The 25,624-nt window shown below is 38.7% G+C and overlaps 1 protein-coding gene across 3 annotated transcripts in view; it reads left to right on the top strand.

The window, feature by feature from the left end:
• The window catches only part of ST6GALNAC3 (ST6 N-acetylgalactosaminide alpha-2,6-sialyltransferase 3), a 521,749-nt gene that overhangs the window by 317,342 nt on the left and 178,783 nt on the right, over positions 1-25,624 (top strand). For all 3 annotated transcript variants that reach the window (XM_064588967.1, XM_064588966.1, XM_064588968.1), the window contains exon 3: positions 6,832-7,241. In XM_064588967.1, the coding sequence (XP_064445037.1) occupies positions 6,832-7,241 (410 nt within the window). The remainder of the gene's footprint in view (positions 1-6,831; positions 7,242-25,624) is intronic.

The raw sequence follows: 25,624 nt of genomic DNA, 5'->3' as shown, positions 1-25,624 counted from the left end.
GCTATTATGAAAATGTTTTGAAAAACAAATTAGGTAAAGATGTGGAGAACCATTTGAGACTAATAAAATTGGTCATGATGAGTGTATCTTCAGCTGAAGTTTCAGCCAGATTTCAAATCAAAAATAAGAAAAAATTTTCTACATAATTTCTTAGGCCATGCTAATACCATTGCCAGAGAAGAGAGGTTAATTCTGCAAACCCTATATTCCTGAGGAGCCTCTCATCAATTGAGAAACATTATCCTCTTTTGGTGAAATTCTTGGCCACCACGATGTTTAAAAGCATTAATTTATAATTTAATATCAATAATTTTAACATAATAGTGGGTGAGATTTGAGATGTTTGCCTAATTCTATATTAGGAATAATGCAAAATAATAGTAAATATTTCTTTAATATCTTTCCCTTTGTCCTGCGAGTGCATTTTATGAAAGATAATATATGCTCTTCTTTTTAACCTGAAAGATGTCTAGTACCCACTGGATATCATGTTCATCTCAATTTCCTCAACTCTATAATGGGAAATAAAAACAATCCAACTTATGAAGAATATATTATGAGAATGAATGGAATAATGTAATAAAGTGCTGGGCAGGATGAATGACCCATAATAGGTGTGCAATCATGTTTCTTTTTTTTTTTTTAAGGATTTTTGTGTTATTTACTCATTTATTTATTTAAGAGAGAGAGAGCACAAGCAGGGAGAGAGGCAGAGGGAGAGGGAGAAGCAGGCTCCCTGCTGAGCAGGGAGCCCGATGCAGGGCTCGATCCCAGGACCCTGGGACCATGACCTGAATTGAAGGCAGACGCTTAACCGACTGAGCCACCCAGGCGCCCCTCAATCATGTTTCTATCAATAAGTATAATACACTATGCTTAGATGTCTTTCTCACTCTGTTTCTTCCCTTCCTCCCTCTCTCATCCTTTCCCTGTGCCCGAGACAGGAATAAAGTCCTTTTTTCTTGTAAGGAAGCAAATGTCATGATTCATTTTAGCAGAGAAAGGACTTGTTTTTCAAGGCAATCCCTTAGGGCCTTTAAAAAATAAAATAAAATAGTGTATGAATTGACCCGAGTTAATCATCGAACTCCGCTATGCCTCAGAGCTGTGTACTGAGATTAAAAGCTCACACTGATTAGAATTCTAAAATTATTTTATCCTTCGTGGTGCCTTTCACAGAATAAGTACTAAGTAAAAATTACTTGGTTGTTTAATAGATGTTGCCAAATTCTTAATTTTCCCCAAGCTGAGTGTTCATAATCAGATATGCAGGTATAGAGTTTGTATATTTTTGCGAGGGAGAAATACCAAATCAAATATAGTAATCTTACCATTAAAAAATTCATCATTTTTTAGACACTGGGGAGGGTATGTGCTCTGGTAAGCACTGTGAATTGTGCAAGACTGTTGAATCTCAGATCTGTACCTCTGAAACAAATAATGCAATATATGTTAAGAAAAAAAAAAAAGAAGAAGAAGAAGGTAGCGGGAGGGGAGGAATGAAGCGGGGGAAATCGGAGGGGTAGACGAACCATGAGAGACGATGGACTCTGAAAAACAAACAGGGTTCTAGAGGGGAGGGGGTGGGAGGATGGGTTAGCCTGGTGGTGGGTATTGAGGAGGGCACATTCTGCATGGAACACTGGGTGTTATGCACAAACAATGAATCATGGAACACTTCATCTAAAACTAATGATGTAATGTATGGGGATTAACATAAGAATAATAATAAAAAAAATTCATCATTTTATACTTTAAATAAAAGGACGTGTTTGGGGGCGCCTGGGTGGCTCAGTCGTTAAGCATCTGCCTTCGGCTCAGGTTATGATCCCAGGGTCCTGGGATGGAGCCCTGTGTCGGGTTCCCTGCTCAGCGGGGAGTCTGCTTCTCCCTCTCCCTCTGCCCCCCCCGCCCCCCGCTCATGCTCTCTCTTGCTCTATCTCAAATAAATAAATAAATAAAATCTCAAAAAAAAAAAAAAAAGAAGGAAAGGACATGTTTGATGTTTGTGGGCTTTTAACAGGGACACAGTTGCCCAGACACAGTCGGCTGAATATTTGTGGCGATATCAGTTTATAGACACAGCGCAAGCCCAACCAAAGTATTTGGCTTGATGATGCTTTGAGTGTACAAGACAAAAAGATGAAGGGGTCAAGTTTGTTTTTAAAGAAAAGAAACAAAAAAATAAGGACAGGTCAACTAAAAAGGAGAACTCAAAATTAAGATAGGGCTTGGTGCAGCGGAGCTGGCTAAATCTTTCCAGAGGTCTCAGAAAATCCAGGGCCTCAATCTGGGAAGAAACTGCTTACTGAGGCAGAACTGAGCGAGTGGAGACATATGGAATACATTTTTGAGCAAGGGCCACAAGTCAAATAATATAAACAAGTTCAAAAAACAGCAGTACATTTTAACAAAGAAAGTTGAGATCACAAGATGTAGCAATGAAGCTAATAAAAGGAACTGAGATAACCAGATAAGAGCGACTCTTGGGTCAAACTGTCCATTCGTGCCTAGGTATTTCTTTCTTTTTTTATCATGGCTTACCGTAGTTTGAAGTGTCTTCAAACGTATAAATGAGTCCCTTGGGCCTTAACAAGCTCTTGGTGTTACCTGAAGCTTCTGATTATGATTAGGACTGTTGCATTCATACAGCCCGGCTCTCCTAACATACTGTAAAATGGTCCCTGTGACCAAGTGGCAAATAGAGCATCACCATATGCAGCCATGTCTCCTGGTACCTCATTTAGGATGTCAGGCAGCTAGGCAGACTGTGGCTAAGCAGGATAGGTACGTGAAAGGCTCTTACGACTCTGGCTATGGTGACAATATATAAAGGAAAGGGACGATTTAAAGATCACCACCTATCCCCCAAGCCATTACATTCCTAGCCCTCTGCCCAATTACATATTTGTTACATAAACAAGAGGCAGTGGTTGCCAATGTTTGCCCTCAAGTTGTTAGTCAGCTGCTGACCTCATAATCTGCACAGCTGCGGCTTCCCAATATGTTGTCATGAAACAGATTGTGATGTCTTAATTGATCACTTTCAGAGGTTACAATTGTCAAGTGAAACCAGTATGCTGATTCTTATTAGTTAAATTAAGGCTTGTTACAGCACAACCAGCTAATTCACTCAACGACTAGGAAATCCGATGCAAATTTGTAGATTAGAACACATCCGAGGCTCTTTGTATCTTTTTTCTTTTTTCTTTTTTTTTTAATTTGTGGAGGCCATACCCAAAAATGCTTTTATTATACAGTGAAGCAACTTCTTGGAACAGAAAATGGAATGTAACCTCCCTGCACCATATGCATCTTGGTGATAAGTTGGAGTGTGCCATATGACACACACAGTTTAAATCAGGCATTGATTTGCATGACTCTAAGTGGGTTTGGAGGACTTAGCTAAGTGTAATGTATGTTAGGCCCTGCTGCAAATCATCTGGCAGGAAGAATATTGTGTTCTTCCTTATTGCCCTGAAAAACTGTAGGCTCCTAGATGCATGAAGGTCTTAGATCACTATCTCATCCCAAGAGGCAGCCTCTTATGCCCCCATCTGGCCATCAATGAAGTCTTCACTATGGCACCAACCCACAGAACCCCATTTCCAAGTTCCCTAATATACTCACCCACCTTGAGCAGACCTATTCTAACCTGCTGTTCAGATTTCTTATTGTAGCAGGGGTGATGGACAGTCCCTTTGATAGCTGAGTTTTAAGACACTTCATAAATGGCGAGACCTCAGTGGCATATCCAATACATGCCTGAGCCTATGTTGTTTCATGTCCAGCCCTGTTCAAACCTTACATGATTCTAACAGTTCAATGAATCTCTTTTTATATAGGAAAAAAAGAAACTTCATAAGCAGACCTTTGTGGACTTAACCAGTCAAGTTTTTTTCAAAATCCTTCATTTTGACATTAAACAAATGGAAACATTTGTCCATTTAGCATATTTCACAGGTGCACAATAAAAACTAAAAGAAGTAAAGTTAAATTAACCTAATAACTGCTAGCATCCAAAATACGGTGGGAAACACAAGGATGTTCACCAAAGCAATTTTATAAAGGAAAAAATTAGATAATAGCCAAATGCCCAGCAGTAGGCAAATAGGTACATTATGCTATGTCCACATGAGGGAATATTGTATCGGCATTAATGGTATCTCTAAGGAGGAGTGCCTGGGTGGCTCAATTGGTTAAGCGTCCAACTCTTGGTTTCAGCTCAGGTCATGATCTCATGGGTCCTAGGATTGAGCCTCGCCTCGGTGCTCCACACTCAGTGGGGAGACTGCTTGAAGATTTTCTCCCTCTGCCCCTCCCCCCCAAACAAATAAATAAATCTTTAAAAAATACATCTCCAAGGACTGTTTACTGGCATGGGAAAGTTTAATGGTGTGAAATAGTTGAAAAACCAAGATTGCCAAATTTTATAAATAGTATTTCTCAACCTACTATATCTAGAAGGGGGAAAATAACACAAAATATTGTTAACAGTTGTCAAGTGGTGGAAATATGAAGAGTTTTTATTCTTTTATTTATTTTTTTTCAAGTTTTCCACAATGAGCCCATATTACTTCAATAATCAGGAAAAAAAAGTGTTTTAAAGCAGTTTGAGTAGTTTTGTTGTAACATTAGCTACGGGGAGTCTGTGTTCAAAACATCTCTAATCTAACAGGTCTGAAAATGAGCTCATTCTCCTCTGCTGATCCTGCTCCTCCTAAAGCCTTTGCCTTCTCATGTAAAGCCAGTTTTAGTCTTCCAGTTGTTTAGGCTAAAAATTGAAGTTATCTTTGATTCCTCCCTATCTTTCAGATCCCGCAGTCCATCTTACTGGTCAACCCAATAGGCTTTACCTTCAAAATATGTTCAGCGTGTGGTCAGGATGTTGCTACCTCTTCTGCTATCCGACCTAGTCCAAGGCACTATCATCTCTTGCCATGATTGTGGCAGTAGTCTGTTCTCCGAGTTTCTACCTGTTTCCTTTTTGTCAGTTTTCCACACCACAGCCAGGGCTGTTAAAATATAATGCAGATCAGCCACTTCCCTATTCAGAACATTCTGAAGGCTCCTAAATAAAAGAGCCTACAGGATGTCTCCCTGGTCATCTCTCTGACAACACACACACACAGAGACACACATACACATATCCTACCCTTCCTTGCTTTAATTTTCTCTATTTAGCACCTATCTTCATCTAACATATTATATACTATGCTGATTTATTAATTGCCTTTCTCCTCCCAGTGGAATGTAAGATCTATGAGGTCAGGGGATTTTGCTTAAAATTTTACAGCTGAATAATCTTCAATCCCTAGGACATAACACATCATAGTTGCTCAATAACTACTTTGGATACTTACCATTGATAGGAAAGACATCTTGTTACAGTTGTGTGGTAATTATACAGGTGACTTTTCTGAGGTACTTTGCCTCTCAACCTAACCACCTAGACTGACCTGTTTGTATATTGATAGATTTCTTCCGGATTGTGTTTCTCTTTCATCTAAATCAACATTTCTCAACGAATTTGGAAAAGTCTATGTCTTCCCTAATACTAAGTTCAGTGTTGAGGCTCCTGATAAATTATTTTAATTCAATTGCTCTCCTAACTTAATCACTATATACTGGGCTCCTATAGTAATCCCAGGACTTCTGGGGAGTGGGATTAAAATGAAAAAGACAGACATTGACTCTTACAGAGTTTACTATATCGTGGACAGACATAAATAAGCAATAAAATACAACATAACTAATAAAATAAGGGCAGTACCCAGTGTGAGAAGAACCAATGACCAATAGGCACCATAAAAATACAGGATCAAATGTCAGATACAAAATGTGGAATCTAATAGAAGGAAGATGAGAAAGATATATATCAACAGAGTGCATTGCTCCTTTATCACTGTTTTAAAAGGTAGGGTGACTTTTCCTCACGTAGGAGCAAAGTGGCAAAAGGAATTTATTTGGTTTGCCTGGGAGGAAGGAATGCAAGGAATAATGGAAAGAGCAAAGGGTTTAGAGTTAGAAGATCTAAATTTGAATCTACCACTGCAATTTGAATCTATCATCTACAAGTTCTAGAAGGTGGTGCTACCCTCTATGAGTCTCTGTTACGTCATTGGTTTAAAACAAGGAGGGTTAGACCAGCACTAGAGATGATTATCTCTTTTACATTCCTTCCCTGAGTTCTTAAAAGAAGCCTTTCCTTATCCATCTAAAATAGAAACACAAAGGCCAGTTAACATGGTGATACAGGGAATTTTTTAAGGGTTTTTGTAAAATATTTGCCAGCCTGAGACTTGTCTTAAATAGGTCTTGGTTCTGAACATCTTTTTCAGAACCTCATCATTTGCTGAATTTTTCATATTTTCATCAACTGCTACATAACTATTCATAAATATAAGTAAAATACAGAATTGATGCCTGGATATATTCCCTTTGCATTTCTTTTTTTAGCCACTGTCCTTATTAAAGAGATCAAATCTTCCCCTATTGCCTTATTTCATTTGAAATTATGGTTTTGAATAAAAAGTCATTATTTAGAATGAAAAACAAATGTCTATTTTTCCTTTTAATTTTAAACTGACGCAAAGGGATAGAAATTAAAATTATTTCTTAACAATCTGTATTCACTTTTTAAATGGAAGCATGCCCCTAGCTTGATAACCTGTGGTGGCTACTGTAGGATTGGCCCATATATTTCAGGAAATCCCACACTCAGCTATTATATACAATATCTGAATTTCGTTTTCTCAGAGGAACTTGTTTGGATAGCTGGAACTTACTCATTTACATATCTCTCCCCTGTCTCATTTCTCTGTTTTTCAGCCTCTGCAGCTGGACTGTGACCTTTGCGCCATAGTGTCAAACTCAGGTCAGATGGTTGGCCAGAAGGTGGGGAATGAGATAGATCAGTCGTCCTGCATCTGGAGAATGAACAATGCCCCCACCAAGGGCTATGAAGAAGATGTTGGCCGCATGACAATGATTCGAGTCGTGTCCCATACCAGCGTTCCTCTTTTGCTAAAAAACCCTGATTATTTTTTCAAGGAAGCAAATGCTACTATTTATGTCATTTGGGGCCCTTTCCGCAATATGAGGAAAGACGGCAATGGCATCGTTTACAACATGCTGAAAAAGACTGTTGACATCTACCCGAATGCCCAAATTTACGTGACCACCGAGAAGCGCATGAGTTACTGTGATGGCGTTTTTAAGAAGGAAACTGGGAAAGACAGGTGAGTCCTCTGAGAGATGGCCTCATTGTCTTCTATGCTAGCTCCTTGCTGAGTTCTTTCTCCAGCTATCAAATGAACAGAGTTATTTTTCAAATTGATTGTTAGATGTTTTTTGACTATTATGATTACTTGATGAGCCAGCAACTAGGCCCCATTTATTCCACCTACACTACCTTCTGTTCTCTCCATTTTGATTGGCTTGAGGATCCAAAAAATACTGGATGCTTCCCCAAGATATCTTTAGATTTCTTCTTATTTAGCTCAATTTGCTATTGGTTAAATTGGATGTTAGCCAAAAGGAAGTACACACATTTCTGTTTCAAAACAGAAATGTTAAGGAACTTTAGGACATAAACTCCTTTGGAAGTTGTTATAAAAATTTACCTGAGACTACAAAACACAGCAAGCTATTTATTCTCTAATAATGTTGCGTAGATTCTTGCATGCAAATAGACCCTATGATCGTGAGATACCATAACTTGGTATCTAACAGATATGTTGGTATGTTCAGCAGAATACCATATTGAAATTATGCATTACTGAAAATCATTAACAGTGGATTCTTGAAGAGAAATGAGGTATAAATACCATTCACTCAATTATCCCAATTTGCATTTTTCATTACCTCGGTCTTTTTTTCCCCATAGCCTTCTGTAAACCACCCTTCCCACTTCCTTTTCTTGAAGCCTGCTCACCTTTTCTTCCTCCTACTCCTTATATCTCCTGTTTCCTCTCTCTGCTCCCTCTTACCCCCCTCATTCTGCCATATGACTCTACTGCCTACCACTTTTTCTTTCTTTTTAGAAAGATAAGCAGTATAAGGAAGAGAAGTAGAATTATTAGTTCATATTTCTAGTTCTAATAAAGAACTGTTGAAGGAAAATATTGAAACCAATTGCAAAAGTTTTAAGTTATGTGTGAATTGTACTTATTCATACCATACCATGGATAAATTGAGCATTGGCTGTAATTCCAATATTAACAATCTGATTTCCAATATAACAAACAAATGTATGTCTTTCACTTTTCAGTATTATCAAATCTAAATTTTTAACTACATTAGAGTATGTGCTTATGGGGGGAAGTTTCTCATATCTCTGGGTGTAATTTGTATGCTGATAATTATTTTAAAATCTTATCTGGCCTGATTCTCCTATTGATAAAGTAGGCTGAATGTAGTATTTTCTACTTCTGAGCACCCAAAGCGCACAGCTTCTAATGAAATGCAAGACAGGAATCGCCGTAATGCTGGCCCTTTTTTGTCAGAGTTCATAAGAAGAATCCCAATGGTTAGGTTTGAATCAGTGTAGCTAAGCTGTCCAAAGACATAGGCATAAGAGATAAAGGAGTAGGTATGTAGCACAATTCTATATAAATATGACCATCTCAAGGGGTTTGGAAATTTTTGGTCTCTCATTAGCCCAGAGCAATGCAATTAATTAGATATATTTGGTATTTCATTAGTTGTAGTCAACCCTCAGGGTATCCCCCAGTCATAACTATATGCCCTAGAATCATTTGGGACCATCAGAGAAGAGCTCAGCATGCTCTATGCCCCCATGTATTTATATCATGGTGGCTTTTGCTGTGAGCTTTCAGTGAGACAGTACACTGTCACAGATGTGTGGATTGTATAGCGAGAATTGGGAGAGAATTGCTTTGGAAGATTCATTTTCCTCCTGGCTGTGATGAGGAAAGCTGTTTGTATAGTGGGAAAATCTTGCTTGATAAAATTAATTTGCAGGTATCATTCAATTGGTAAAGTTACCAAAATAAAAGTAGGGGGGAGAAAAACCAAATTGATTTTTTAATGCTTCCTTCTGTTTTCCTCACTGAGTCTATTCGTGTCTGGTTGCATCATGGAGTATTGCAATGAAGTAGAAAAAGACAACTGTGCTAGTGTTTTAGAAATGAACAGAATGGATGGTTTTGGTAAAATCTGGTTGGATGACAAAAGGTTGACCAAATGGCCTCAAATGACCTGTTATCTGCTCTACGATTTAAATCTGTATCCTAACTTTAGCAGCATGAATTTTATTGTTTAAGGATTTCCCAAAGTGATCTGATGTTCATGGACAAATTTCAACAAGAATATTTTTAAACTTATTATGCAGGAAAATGTCAAAATAATAGAGACTAATGGTATAATGAACCTCTGTATACTCACTGTTCAGGTTGAATAATTATTAACTCATGGCCAATATTGTTTCATCTACATCCCTACATTTTCTCCCTCCCCATGTATTATTTTGAAGCAAATGCCAGACATCATATTATTTCATTCATTAACATTTCAGCATGTATCTCTAGAAGATAAAGAAACACAATGTCATTGTCCTACATAAAAACCAGCAATATTTCTTTAATAACATTATATAGTTTGTTTTAAAATTTCTCCAATAATCTTATTAATATTTTTAAAATTTAGCTTGAATTAGGATTAGCATTAAGATCCATACATTGCTCAATCAGGATTAGCATAAGGTCTGTACATTACAATTAATTGATATGTCTTCTATATTTCTCTTGACCTGTGCCTTCCCCCCTCTCTATTATTATTATTATTTTTAAAGATTTTATTTATTTATTTGACAGAGAGAGACACAGTGAGAGAGGAACACAAGCAGGAGGAGTGGAGGGGGGAGAGGCAGGCTTCCCGCCGAGCGGGGAGCCCGATGCGGGGCTCGATCCCAGAACTCTGGGATCATGACCTGAGCCGAAGGCAGGCGCTTAACAACTGAGCCACCCAGGCGCCCCATCCCCCCTCTCTATTATTGAAAAAAAAAAACAAAAAACCTAGTCATTTATCCAGTAGAGTATTCCACAATCTAATTTTTGCTAGTTGTACCACCATGATGTTTTTTGTTCATTGGTATTTCTATATTGAGGCTTTCTTTATTGGATTCAGGTCATATTGCTTCTTAGCAAGACCATTAGGTGGTACTTCTATCAGCAGGAATACTGTCTAGTTTTCTCTTTTAATGTTAGCAGTCATTAATGATCATTGTCTAAATCCAATAATTCATTAGATGTTGCAAAATGGTGATATTTCATCATTTTTTTCACTTATATTAGCTGAAACTTTATAAACAGAAACTTGTCCTCATTAAACATTTTTTTAACCAGAGATAGAAGATAGTACCAATCCTTTTTCTTTATTAGTTCTAAGGCATCGGTTCCCTAGCATCCTCCAAAGTGACCAGTAAGTTTATTATTATTAATATTTACATATTGACATATTTAACCATATTTGAAATATTTCAGTCCATGAGGAATTATGTCTTTATGCTCAAAGTGTCCTATTTTGTACTATTGGACCCTCTTTGAATTAGTTTTGGAGTCCTTTTGACATGCCGTTAGTAATTTTGGATAGCTTCTTTGATTCCTGGTATTATAGGATGATTCAGGCTCTTCTTGTATATATTATGATGCAAACCTGGATCCAGACATTTCTCCAAGGAACTTTGGTCCTTTTAGTATTTACAAGAGCATAATCTTGGTGCTGCAGGTGCTCATTGCTCCTAGGTTTGTCTTTGTTTCTTGGTCTTTTCATTGGACACAGCTAGTATAGAAATAATAAATGCTGCATTTCTTGTTTAAAGATAAAATCATTATGTGTTCAAACTGAAATTTTCAATTCAGATTCAAGGCCACTGTGTTTTACCTCATGTATCTTACATGTGTTTCTCCTTTTTTGCCATATTGGCAATCACAGGTCCTAGAGACACCAAAGTAATTACTCATCTGTTTTATCCCACAGCATACACACAACAATCTTAGAATAAGAATGATACCACAGTGCACAGTATTATTACTGTCAGCATTTTAAGACTATTTAACCTCAAAGAAGCATTCATGTGGGTCCACACTCACAAAGTGTGTGTTGGTTTTATCCTAACAAAAGTTCTAAATATTTTTCTCCTGGGGCACCTGGGTGGCTCAGTTGGTTAAACGTCTGACCCTTGATTTCAGCTCAGATCATGATCTCAGGGTCATGAGCTCAAGCTCTGTGTGGGCCTCCATGCTCAGCAAGGAGCTGCTTTGGATTCTCTCTCCTCCTAATTCTCTCTGCCCCTCCCCCTGCTCATAAGCTCTCTCTCTTGCTCTCAAATAAATAAATAAATCTTTAAATAAATAAATAAATGTTTTTTTCTCCTAAGTAAATAGGAGTATGTCCAGTAGATATACCATTGCTGACATAAGGGAGTAAGGAAAAAGGGATGTCCATTTAATTTGACTTTTGTTGTAAAGCTACTTTGGTTGATTTGCCTGAACTTACTGGAACTTTTTAGCAAGAGCTCATTCTCATCATTAGGTTTTTAATGGAGAGGTTATGTCACCATTATGATGTATAATTTATAGAATAAAAAAAAATTGTGTCCCTAGTAGTTAAAATGAATCATGATAGGAAAATGACTACATGGAGTTTCTCAAAGAAAAAATTGGCTCTCCGCTTGCATCTTCTTCTAACTGTCAAAATCCTTTTAAAGAAGTATAAACCCCTCCCCCATGTAAGGGTGCGCACCTTTTTGTTTTTTCCAGTGCTTTTTATTTTTTGTCTTAAGAGATTCTTCATTGAGGAAACATGAAGTAATAGAAGAAATATATATAGTGTTAAATTTCCTAGAATGGGTTTAGATCAACTTATAGCATACTGGAATACTTTTTCAAACCAAATGAAATTTAATTTGCTTTCTTATCAGTTACCGACGAAAATTATTTGGCTTCTTAATTAAAAAGAGTGACCTTGTGGGAAAGGCTGAGAGAACAGAAAGAGAAGGCAGCTGTCCTTTCTTTCTTCATGCTCTGGGGCCCAGTTTTCTCTGGAATTCTAGGTCGTTGGGGTGGCGGTCACCTTTGTATTTTTCACTTACCCCACTATTTTTCTGGGAAACAACCTTCAACAAACCAGAAAACTTTGGAATTAAAGGTCTTATATTCAAAATAATCTGGACCAAAATGGATCTTCCCCCCCCTTTGAATGATTGGTATGCATAAATAATATGAGCCCGCTGACATTTACGCGTTTGCATTAATACATCTTAAGACTGAAACACCCTAGAGGTGATGTAGGGCTCACAGTGGCACATGGCGCCATGCTCGATATCTGAAAAACATGATTAGGTGCCTGGCCATGTACTGACGCCAAATGAATGTGAATGCTCCTACAGAAGCAACAGAGAGCCAGTGTGAGATATTCTTCTTACCTATAGGCACGTGGGCAGATGCAGCTTGCTTCCCACTTTAGAAATACATTGGCAAATGCAAGCACATTATTTAATTAAGTAATAATTGAGAAAGCTATAGTCCCCATTAAAAACGCAAAGATAATTTAGGGCTGATGAAGTGCCCTGAGCTGCCCTAAATAGGTCGTAATTAGCTAGCACCAATGTGGCTCCGCCTTCAGGGATGGATGAAATTAATGAAAGGTAGCAGCAAATAGATCAATGTTTCAAGATGTTACTGCCTCGGGTGCAGAGGATGAAAAGGGAGGGAGTTACTTTTAAGGATCGTTTAGGAAATAGGGTGCACAAAAGTCACTTTCAGAAAACACTATCAACACGGCAAACTGATTCATAAATATCAAGATGGCTGCATGTTTAATATTTGCCTGCACGCTCCATCCATTCCCCCTCCATCCTAAGGAGAGAAAAAGAAATCAGTGAGGCGTCATTTCTCACTGCCTTCTGTTGGAGATAGGTTTGTCATCTGGCATGTTTTTAAGTACAGCCTGGGTTTTGCTATTTCAGCTTGGCCATTTTAAAAGTTTCTTATGCTGCCATGTGATCAACTCTAAGGATTAAGTTGGCTCACATCCCTTAGGTCTGCAAACCCTTCGTGGTTTCTAGAGTGGGAAGAAGTTTCAAGCCTCCTCACCCTGAGAATTTGGGAACTCTCTGAGAGTACCCTCGGTTGGGTTACAAGGCAGGTAAGTTGCCTCAACAAAAGGAGGGCAGCAAGGGGCAGGGGTGAAACAAACCAAAATAGAACAAAACATTGTGCTATCCTGAGAGTCAGCCACAAGGCACTGAAATGTGCCTAATTCACCCAAACTAGTACTATTATTCTACCTGGACTCTGAAAACAAAGATGTCTAGTTATTTGGAACTCAGAATAAATAGGTATAAACTCCAGGAAATCCTAGACCAACAGAAAATAGGCAAAGTGGAAAAAGTCTTGGATTGAAAGACAGAACACAGTATTAAAAACTGTATTTTCCTTTTTTTTTTTCCTTTTTGAAGATGGTCTTTGCCAATATGGCATCTCAGCACTTTTTCAAGAGCAACGTTGACACACCTCTGTTAAAATGAATTAATGTTCCCATCCCAGCTGATATATTTGGCAGGAAAAATAAGTTCACATAGCAGTCATGGGCAGACCCATAGGGCTCCTGAGTCAAAAAGCATAATAAGGCATCCAGGGCTCTGTCTTCATGCTAACAAGCATTGGGAAACAAGGGACTTCATTTTTCCCATTATTCATGATGGCATCCAATGACCTACATTAGGCCTCCACTATAGTACACATGGGCTGGAAATTAAAAATTCAATAAAAAAAGAGGGAAGAATCTATTTTAATAATGGGAGAAGGGAAGGGATGCTTGTAATTTATCAAGCTATCAGTGCCAACCTGCCACGTGCTTAAAAACACACTCACTGGGCACACGCACACACGCTAGTGTATTTGACAAGACAGCTTGGTTGAGGATTCATAGAAGAGAAACAGCTAAGATTCAGTGACTATTATTTTTAAAAGGAAGGCTGTGCCGACTACTGGTACTTGTAGAAATCAAGACTTGCAACCAGTCTACTTGGGGAAATAAGTTCTCCTGGGCCTTAGGATATGATTTGACAGAATAGCTAGATGCATAGCCAGATTATACTGTAGAGAAAGAAAGTCGTGACAGACACTTAGCTGAACATTCCCTCAATATGAAGGCTTTTGAACACTACAAAGGGTGTGAAACTCAAAGATAAAGAGGCCAGGGGCGCCTGGGTGGCTCAGTCGTTAAGCGTCTGCCTTCGGCTCAGGTCATGATCCCAGGGTCCTGGAATCGAGCCCCACATCGGGCTCCCTGCTCAGCGGGAAGCCTGCTTCTCCCTCTCCCACGCCCCCTGCTTGTGTTCCCTGTCTCGTTGTCTCTCTCTCTCTGTCAAATAAATAAAATAAAAAATCTTAAAAAGAAAAAAAAAAGATAAAGAGGCCTGAAATTAGAAGACTCGTTAGAATGTATTTACACTTTTAAACTTTATAAGGGCTTTAAAGGTTTTTAAATGCCCTATTATGCTTGTTTCTGTTTATTTAAAGTGAGGGAATGTATCTCAAACTGGTTGACTTTCCTCCTTCCATAATTTGGATTTCTCCTCTCCTTTGATTTTTAATTTCTTTTTTTTTTTAAAGATTTTATTTATTTGACAGAGAGAGACACAGCAAGAGAGGGAACACAAGCAGGGGGAGTGGGAGAGGGAGAAGCAGGCTTCCCGCTGAGCAGGGAGCCCAATGCAGGGCTCGATCCCAGGACCCTGGGATCATGACCTGCGCTGAAAGCAGACACTTAATGACTGAGCCACCCAGGCGCCCCTTGATTTTTAATTTCAACCATCTCTGTCTCTCTTCAAGCTGAGGGTAAAATCAAGAAATTTATGGACACTTGTCCATAAAAAACATATTAACCAGCAGCAGTCTCCTTCCTTTTTCCTCAATTGTTGCATGCCTTGACTCTTAAGACAAAGTTGGTTGTTTTGAGACTTTTCATGCTATACTGTATCCATCTGGATTACTAGATTTTTAATTGCTTGGACAATCATTTCAAAGTAAAAATCTTGTCTGAGATATTGTAAGGACTCTACAAGTGTCTGCTGAATTGAATTTTTTGCTTCTCTGGAAACAAAAATAAGAGACTTCTTATCAGTTGTGGTATTATTGACCTTCTAAATTGACTACCCTCCTTGGCTCTTTTTCTCACTAAAGAATGGGTCCTCTAAATCAATACAATACGCTTCTTTCTCTTTCTTTTTAACACAGTACTTTTTGAACTTTAATGTGCACATAGTTACCTGCTGATTGAGGTGATTTAGAGTGGAGCCTGAGAATTTGCATTTTGAACAAGTTTCCAGGCCAGGCCAGTGTTATTAATCTGCAAATGATACTTTGAATTGTGCTATTTTAGATTGCTTTGATTGAAGGGACAAGACATTTCATTGTTCCTTGAGCCAGAGAAATGCATAAGTGAAGAATAGCTGTTTCCCAAATAGTTTGGTAATCTGCTTGTAGTTGAATCCCAATTTTGTGACTGCTTTGTTCCTAGCCAGTTAAGCATGATGCCCATCTTAAGTTGCATCTTAAGTCTTAGGAATTCAACAAGAATTAGGATGCCTGGGTGACTCAGTCAGTTGAGTGTCTGCCTTCAGCTCAGGTCATGATCCCAGGGTCCAGGGAATTGGGCTCCTTCCTCAGTGGGGAGCCTGTTTTTCCACCTGCCAGCCATTCTCTCTCTCTCTCTCTCTGACAAATAAATAAAATCTTAAAAAAGAGAGAGAGAATTCAACAAGAATTATTTATCTGACCTCACTGTGTTTCTTTGTCCTCTAATTGATGACATACTTCTTAAGGATAGGGACTGTGCCCATCTCCATTTTATTCTCCAACCTACCATATCGGTGGTTTGCCACCAAAATACCAAATGTGTTGTTTTCACTCTACTTCTTTCAGCTAAATGGCCCACAGATATTTCAGGTTCCTTGAAATGACCTCAGCACTAACTCATTTTCTTTCTTTTGTCATCACCACTACCACTGGTCCAGGTTAGGCCTTCTTTGCATCTCACATGGTGACTGCTAACACAGCTTTGACTCTATGGCTTTGCAGAGACTGTTCCCTCTGCCTAAATCATACTTCCTCCCATCACCATGCACACCAGTGCATCCTTTTTGAGCAAATCAAATGTTACCTCTTCCATGAAACCTTTTATAATCTCTACTTAGAACTCCTATTTCCTCCTCTGAAAATCCATAGCATTTGGACTTTTTTTAAATGGGAATCATCACTCTGTACCATGCATTATTGCCACTGATGTCTGATCTCTTCAGGTAGTCCATAAACTCTCTGAGGAAATATCAGTTCTTATATATTTGTTTCCCTAGCACCTGATGCAATGTTTGACGCTAATAGGTATTCAGTAGACATTTGATGGATGAAGAAATAGATGAGCAATTGAATAAAAAAAATAATACCTGATGGTTTTTTTTTTTTTTTTTAAGTTTACAAGTCCCTTTGCCACTTGTTGAAATACTTGTGAATTTCCAAACATTTTTCTTCAGTATATAGGGGTCACTGTAATATGAACGAGGCAAGTTCTGGAATTGTGTTTTGATAGAAAAGTTTCCACAGTTCTATTCAGACAGACCACCCATTGCTCTACTTTACCCAAAGGTTGGCAAATCTATTACCTTCTTCGAGGGACTTTGTGACTGGGCACTGGGTTTTTAATAAGTCACTGACAGAGCCATTCCTCAAATACAGGCTTCCATTTTAGTTTCACGTCCGTGGCAAAGTAGGTTCTGAGACTTCACTCACAATTCTGTTAGCTGTCAGTTGCCTGGTGAAAAAACAGTTGCTTGCACCCAAACCCAAGGTTATACTCTCGGGCTCTAGGAAGCAAATACAACAACCATCCCAGAAGGCAGAGAACAAAAGACCCAAGTAAAAGAGAACTGATCACTACTGAACTTTATCTTAATTATCTCCCACAGAACATTTTCTTCTTTGATAACAAAGAAAGCTGTTTGTTCACTAATTGCCTTAGTGAAAATTCTTTCTAAAAACTTCATGATGAACATAAAAGAAAAAAAAGATGGTAGCAGTATCTTCCAACACACTGCATAAATGGTTGGTGAATTTGTATGTAGATTTAGAGGAGAAATGGTGAAAGTGTTTTGACATAATTTAGATCTTGTCACTTTCCCACTCAAAACCCTGGTATCGCCTCCTATTTTCCTTAGAGTAAAAGCACAAATTTTTATAGTGATTTACCATTACTTTCAGGGTGATCTGGCCCCTTGTTGCCTCACTGACCTTCACTGATCAAACTTCCTTCGTGCTCACTCTGCTCCGGCCACATAGACTTCCTAGTTGTACCTCGGACACAGCAGGCATGCTTCCTCTTCCTCCTTCGTCCTCTACTTTAGCCTTCTGCTGGACCACCCTTTCTCCCCACATACTGCATGATTCACTTCATCATCTCCTTCAAGCCTTGGCTCATTTGTCACCTACTCAATAAGTCTAACATAATGTCACTTAAGATTGAAATCCCACTCCCCATAACCAGCATTCCCAGCATTCTACTTTTCTTTTTTCCCCATAGCATAGTTTCCCTTCTAACATTCTGCATAATATGCTTCTTTATTTTATCATTTATTGTTTGTCTGACTCCCCCACTAGGATATAAGTTTCTTAAGCCAGAGATCATGATCTATTTTGTCACTGATAAATCCCAACCACCTAGAATAGTGAGAATAGTGTATGGCATAGAATATACATTTAATATTTGCTGAATGAATGACCAAAAGAATGGAAAACCAATTAAATAAATAAAGGATTGAGGGAAACTTGGAAAACTTGTCTCAGGGGGTCAACCAAAGTAGCTTAAAAAGTAGCTTAAAAAGCTATGTTCAGAAACTATGCAATGAAGGTAGGAGTAAGGCAGTTTGTTGTTCTACAAAAGGTTAATTGAATGATGACTCTCTATTCAAGGAGATCATCATGTCACTCAAGGAATGGTCTGACTGATTTTTTATTCTTTAGCACATGGACCAGTTGTTTAAACTGAATTGACCAAATTAGCGTATTTCTTTAGTACATAGCAGAAAGAGCAACAATCTTTTGACTCTTATTTGGTTTGGTAGAAATGTAGGTCCTAAACGTGGGCCAATATCAAAATCCCCTCGAGGGCTGGTTAAAACAGATTGCTAGGCCCATCCTGAGAGTTTCTGAATTGTTGGATCAGGGGCAAGGCCATAGAGTTTGTGTTTGTAACAGATTCCCAGGTAATCCTGTTGCTGTTCTCCTAGGACTACACTTTGAGAACCACTGTGGTAGAGAAAGATTCTAAGATATCAGGAATTATATTCAATTATTTTGAAAACATTTGGCCCTATAATCTTTATACTATTGGTATAGTGTTATGTGAACACCTAAAGTTATTTTTATTATGATATTTTTAACGGTGAGAATTTTTTAACCTCCTGCAAAAATCCAACTACATCTCTGTCATTTTATTTTTCACTTTCTTAAGATCTTGTTCCCCTGTAATCATGCCAGATGGTGCTGCTCATTAGCTTATGAGGAAAGAATGCTTTATCATTCTAGACAGAGAGACAAATCATTCTGTTCTCTGACTTTGAGTCAAGAATCAACATTTGGGTGTATGCTCAACCTACTATTTGCTTTACAATTTTGCTCATTAGGTATTTATTACCCTGACAATATATGAGCTAGTCATTATCCCTCTGTCAAGTATTTCTTGCAAATTATATTCATTTAAAGTTCATATTGGCACTGTTCGACAACTGCCATCATCACAGCATTACCTCCACTAATATGTAGTTTCTCTTTTGCCTAAATTATCTGGGTGAGGTGGTTATCTAGGAAGTATATCCATAAAATGAAGATGCTGGATAATATTCCATTCTCTGACTTAACATGTTCCAAATGGATAAGTGAGGCAATTGGTATTGCTGATTTGTGAAAAACAATAAAACTTGAGGAGAAAAAAAAGTAACATCATGACCAAAATCATTGCATTCTTTTCATTCATTGTATGTTTTTCTTATGAAGAAAGCAGAGTGAGGAAGGCACATGATTTAAAGAAAAGTGCTAAAAAACAAAACGAAACTTCAGATACTTAGTGAAACCCTGGCAAGGTAGATGGGGACCCTCTCACCCTATGAAGTGGAGAACTAGTTAGAATTCAAGATCTAAAAAAAAATACCTGAGATATTAAATTATTAGAGGAAAAAATATTTATAATTTTCACTAAAAGGATAATTAAAATGTTTTTCCCTTCCTGCTATCTTCTTCTTTTTTTCTTTTTTAGCATATAATGTATTATTTGTTTCAGAGGTACAGGTCTGTGATTCAACACTTACACAGTTCACAGGGATTATTAGAGAATTCTTGCAAAGACACTATGACAGGCATATATATGTGTAACAATCACTTGATATGAATGGTTTATTATTCCCAAGAATGCTTCCCTATACTGTGGCAATATTGAACATGTCCAATTTTCCTGAACTCTTATTGAGTGGAGAGTAGGAAAAAGAGAAGGGGATATAGTTGAAGACTTCAGGGAGGGATCACCAATCTGTCTTCATTCTTCTAGTATCTTCAGTAGATATTTGACCATTATGTCTTTTTTAACTAAGATGGTAATATCCTTGTGATGAAATGAGTATTCCACAGCCTATGTGTATGTATCATTGTGGAGGGACATGAGCTTTGAAAGTAAATGCAAAACAAAAATGGGTTACTGTTTCAAGGTGACTTGTTCACTACCCATTCTGTATTTCTAATGTGTTATGCAGTCCTTAACAAATATAGCCATGTTTACTTAGGAGAGCATTATATTTTTTTTCCATCAATGGAGCAAATTTCACTTATGTTTCTATACAGTTATAATTAATTGGCCCTTTCTCTCCTCTTTTATCTTTACTTCATTCATAACTCATCTGATAGTTCACCATCCCCCCTTGATCAGAAGAGAAGAAGCTTCCAAAGACTGAACCCTTGGTAACTTTATCACCTGGAAAGAATTACATAAAACATGTTAAAAACAGAAATGACTGCATAACTGGTTCATCATATTTTCCTTAGCAGGTGGATTCTTGGTGGGCAGAGTGTGTTTCTGGTGTTTTTGCTGCCAAGCACATTGAGGGTGCTCAGTAAATATTAAATAATAATAAGAATTTCCTAATTAAGATGAACATTTTTCTATATTAAGCAGATGGTGCTCAATAGGAGTAGCCCATTATTTACAAGTATGACACAAGGTGCTGGCAATTGTCTGGGAAATATGGCTCTCACTTCAGATGCTGATTATATGTTAAAGCAAACTTTTGTGACAAACAGCTTGATCAATATTAGCTAATGTTTGTGATAAAAACTTTGAATAGGGGTGGACTTTGTGTGTGTATGTCTGTAATTCTGCTGTTTTGATTATTAATATTGACTTCAACCATAAGAGTATTTCTTGCTATTTGCTGCAAGGCATATTTTGGCAAATCAGTGTTTATCTGATTTTATCCCATAGGCTCACCATTTGCCTTGAATCCTTGTTACTGCCTGATTTCTAAAGAAATGTTTCTTTCAAGTCCTTTAAGTATCTTTTTATGGTTTCTAAAACTAGATGTGAACACCTCCATGGTATTTGCAATGCTTATATTTGTAGCTGAAACCTCAGTGGAACTAAGGAGAGTTAATTAGGCATTCCCAAAATACACATCACTTTATGATTTTGCAGATCACCCTGATGGAAATAACAGTCTAATTTCGTCAAGTCATGTAAATTACAGTGAGAGGGATGATGAGAGTAGGCAATTCTCAGTTCTTTGGAGAAGTTAATTTTGTTGTCAGCACACACACAGCTCCAAAAATCACAAACCACAGGCAGAACTTTCTAGCTCAAGTGAGATTTGGTGATCATATACTATTTCCATTTCTAACGTCTGCCTTCTATAAAGGGTCTATGCAAATAGGGGCTTTCAAGGATGTAAAACTGGCAGCTTCCTCTACTAGGAGCTTGGGGAGCGGCTGCCATGCTTTCTCATACAGGACTGAAAACATCCTGTTTACTAACATACACCCACACGTCCTCACCCACTATGCTCACACCAAGCTATTCAGGCAGAGTTTTTATTTTGGTTTGAGGTAGGCAGCACAGACATGCTCAAGTCTTTTGCAGACATTTCATTCATCCTTTGAGCACATATTCCCTGGGTGCTAACTAAGTGTCAGACGTTGCCCTAGACATGGAGAATACACTGATATTTTTTTTTTTAAAGATTTTATTTATTTATCTGAGACAGAGAGAACGAGAGATAGAGAGCACATGAGAGGGGGGAGGGCCAGAGGGAGAAGCAGACTCCCTGCTGAGCAGGGATCCCGATGCGGGACTCGATCCCGGGACTCCAGGATCATGACCTGAGCCGAAGGCAGTCGCTTAACCAACTGAGCCACCCAGGCGCCCGAGAATACACTGATATTTGAAACATATTCTCGAGTTTTATTGGAAACTTATCAGAGGTCCTGGAATGTGTTGGCAGGTTCTTTGAATCTGGTCTCACCTCCTTATTTTTAATATTTATAAATCATGCTCATCAAGCTGTCAGTAGGTAGGAAATGAAAGTCGCTGAGAAACCCTGCCAGGACAGAACAAATCCCAGAGAGAACTAAAAATATGTTGACCACAAGGATGTGCGGCAAACCAAGATGTGTTCTTTTTTTTTTTTAAGATTTATTTATTTGACAGAGAGAGTTAGCGAGAGTAGGAACACAAGCAGGGGGAGTGGGAGAGGGAGAAGCAGGCTTCCCACCGAGCAGGGAGCCCAACGCGGGGCTCGATCCCAGAACCCCGGGACCATGACCCGAGCTGAAGGCAGACACTCAATGACTGAGCCACAGGCGCCCCCAAGATGTGTTGTTGAAGCAGCAAAAATTACTGTGGCGCCAAAGTCCAAGCTTTACCTCATTGTCAGATCATCAGTGGGCTAGAGATTTCACCTGTGCTCTCCCCAGCCCTGTTAAGAAATAATGACCACGTGCTTTCTATAAGCCTGGAGTCGGCCCAGAACATGAGCTCACAAATATGTTAGCTAAAGCAAGGCTTATGATAATGTAGAATATGAATCATCTTCCTCTTTGGAAAAGTATGTATTCTATAACTCAGTACATCTTGGAGTCCCCCCAAAGACCTCTATGATTTTTATCTCTGATTGTCTTTAGGTCTTGATTCAAATGCTGCCTCATCAGAGAGCCCTTCTTTGACAATACCCTCAGTTTGCTCCCCTCCCCACGACCTGCTCACCGAACTTTATTGTCCTTTCTGTCACTTATCATGGCCGGACACATAATGGGTTTGCTCTTGTCCATCTTCCCCCCACCTGACTATAGGCACCGGGAGAGCTGGACTGCATATGACCCAGTGCTGTATCTCTGCCCCCTCACAAAGCACCTGGCACATAGGTGATGCTCACTCCCCAGTTGCTAAATGGATGGCACAAGTCTGTTTGGAATTGTTAGTTTCTTAATTTAAGAAGCAACATTGGTCAAGAACTTTTAGCGTTGGACTGGGACTTAGAAATCTCTATCCTACTCTGTCCCAACATTTTTCATACCAATTCCTTCGTGCAATTTTACCCCTGCAGGCTTTGTGCTTTGAAAAATGGGATCCACAAAAGAACTACATTTGTTAAGTAGTATTCATTTTTTCCATCTACGTAAATCTGAAATAAATGTAACTGTCATCAGAAATTCTGGTAACCCGAGGTGATAGAGTTCCAGCCAGAAACCAAAAAAGTGGATGTGTCAATAAGACTTTGAATTGGATGTATAAATGATTCCTATTTGACATTTCAGAATTTTATACATAGCCCAGTAATCTCTATTGCCAACTTCACGGTCCCCTTGTACAGAGATCACAGTAAGAAAATTCCAAAACGAGCCCCACATGCATCTCATGGGTGGGAAACTTAAGACCGCCTAGGTTTAAGGACTTTCTCAAGGTCACACCTTTTGTTGTAGTGGTGCCTCAATCACAAGGGTCTTCTGAATCCTACCCTAGTGCCATGTTTACTGGTCCATGTGGCTTCCCCACCATTGCATTGAGCACCAGATGCAGCAGTGTTTCTCGAATGTATTCTGTGGACCCCGTGTTTCAGAATCTTCTGGAATTTCTTGATAAAAACAGTTTTTCAGCCCTATAGATTAATAATCTCTGGGCTCTGCATTTTAATCAGTTCCTCAGGTGTGTCTTACATATTACCAGTGCTTGAGGATATCTATCGTGTGCCAGGATTCTTAATTCTCCTCCAATGAATGGAAAAACAAAATATTCAAATCTTATTACCAAATGGTAAGAATACATATTTGAGGAAACAAACTGAGGGTTGCTGGAGTGGTGGGGGGTGGGAGGGATGGAGTGGCTGGGTGATAGACATTGGGGAGGGTATGTGCTATGAGCTTTTAAAAAAAAAACAAGAAGTAGGGAGGGAGAAATGAAGGGGGGGATTAGTGGGGGAGATAAACCATGAGAGACTATGGACTCTGAGAAACAAACTGAGGGTTCTAGAGGGGAGGAGGGTGGGGGAATGGGTTAGCCTGGTGATGGGTATTAAAGAGGGCACGTATTGAATGGAGCACTGGGTGTTACACACAAACAATGAATCATGGAACACTACATCAGAAATTAATATGTAATGTATGGTGATTAGTATAACATAATAAAAAAAAGAAAATTTCTAGTAAAGAATGGGTATGAGGAAAATAAATAACGAATAAATACATGGGAGTCCATAAAAAAAAAAAAGCTATTTGACCAATAGCTTTTCTCAGGGGGGACACTGGGCCATGTTAAAATCTATTCTGTTTGGTTTTTTTGTTTTTTTTTTTTAAGATTTTATTTATTTGACAGAGAGAGACACAGCGAGAGAGGGAACACAAGCAGGGGAGTGGGAGAGGGAGAAGCAGGCTTCCGGCAGAGCAGGGAGCCCGATGTGGGGCTCGATCCCAGGACCCCAGGATCATGACCTGAGCCGAAGGCAGACACTTAATGACTGAGCCACCCAGGTGCCCCAAAATCTGTTCTGTTTTACCATCAAGTTAAATAATAAGCTATGAGCGTCTTTGAAGTTTTGGGTTTCAGTCTAACTAGTTCATTAATTTCTTCCATGAACCTTGTAGAGCTCAAGGTGGCCAGGATTCAGACATAATGGGGCACGCCTAATGAAGTGGGGGGAGACATAGTGAAGTTGGCTTCAGAGGGCTACAGGGAAGCCCTGAGGGGCTTGTGATGCCGCCATATGAGGCCACAAGACCAAAGAACACAACCAGCTAAGGCCAGGTGTTTTCTATGCGACATTTCTAAATCTTTTTTCATACTCCTGGACACCTCTCCACATCTACCAAATACTGTCAGACTTCACCAAAAGAATAACGAGGGGATCTGTGATCTTTCTGCGGTAGTGGTTAAAGATGAAAAGTTTGTTAGATGTTATTATTATTGTTACTGCTATTTTTAGTTTGCAGGACTCATAATCACTGTCATCGTAATCATTGTCCATTCGCATCACCCTTTGCCTTTGTTCTAAGAAATGTCTCCCATTCTCCATCCTTTGAGGATGAATCATATAGTTCATCAGCATTTTACTTCTTTTTTTTTTTAACTTTTTAAAATTTATTTGCGAGAGAGAGAATGAGAGACAGAGAGCATGAGACGGAGGAGGGTCAGAGGGAGAAGCAGACTCCCTGCTGAGCAGGGAGCCTGATGTGGGACTCGATCCCGGGACTCCAGGATCATGACCTGAGCCGAAGGCAGTCGCTTAACCAACTGAGCCACCCAGGCGCCCTCAGCATTTTACTTCTTGACACACAACCTTGAGACTGAACAATTCAAAAAATTTCCCAGAAATGGCTTTGTGGGCTGTTAATTTAATTCTCTGAATGGTGAAAACTGCGTAAGACATTTTTCAAAGGTTAGGCTATTGAATATTTCATACCATGGAAACCGACTTAAGAAAGATCGGATACTCAAGGCCACAAAAAAATGAGGGGAAAATAGGCTTAAGAAAACCTTATAAACTAGAACTTCTCATAAGAATATTAATATATTATTTTTCTTCATCTTGAAATTTCCTCAGGCATGTGTTGAATGAGCTGACTTCATGGTTGTAGTTTTGTTGTTCTTTCCATGTTGCTTTGCAATTCTCCCTGTGGTCATCATATTGATTTGAACACTGTGGTCATCATTCTAGGAAAATGAAGTCATTAATAACTGGGTTTCTATGGGCAGATTGTAATAGAAAACCTTATAAATAATTGCCCACTAATGGGAAAATTGAAAATATGCGCTGTATTATAATGGTCATAATGCAATCATTAAAATTATAATTATGTGACAATGAAAGAACTCATTATGTATTTGGTTTATCTTTACATAATGTTAATAGCTAATGAAAGTGTGACAATTGCATCTAATTAAGCTTAACAACATTTCTGCACTTCTTGTAAATGGACTATATTTTGCTTGAAACAGTGTATGTGGAGACATTAGTGAAGCCGAGGTCCATCACTATTATGAGTTTTGAAATGTAACCATCAGTCCTACTAGA

This window comes from Mirounga angustirostris, unplaced genomic scaffold (genome assembly GCF_029215605.1).
Source record: "Mirounga angustirostris isolate CCGP_5_RB_7025 unplaced genomic scaffold, mMirAng1.0.hap1 SCAF_4, whole genome shotgun sequence".
NCBI lineage: Eukaryota > Metazoa > Chordata > Mammalia > Carnivora > Phocidae > Mirounga > Mirounga angustirostris.
This window is presented reverse-complemented; position numbering and strand designations above follow the sequence as displayed.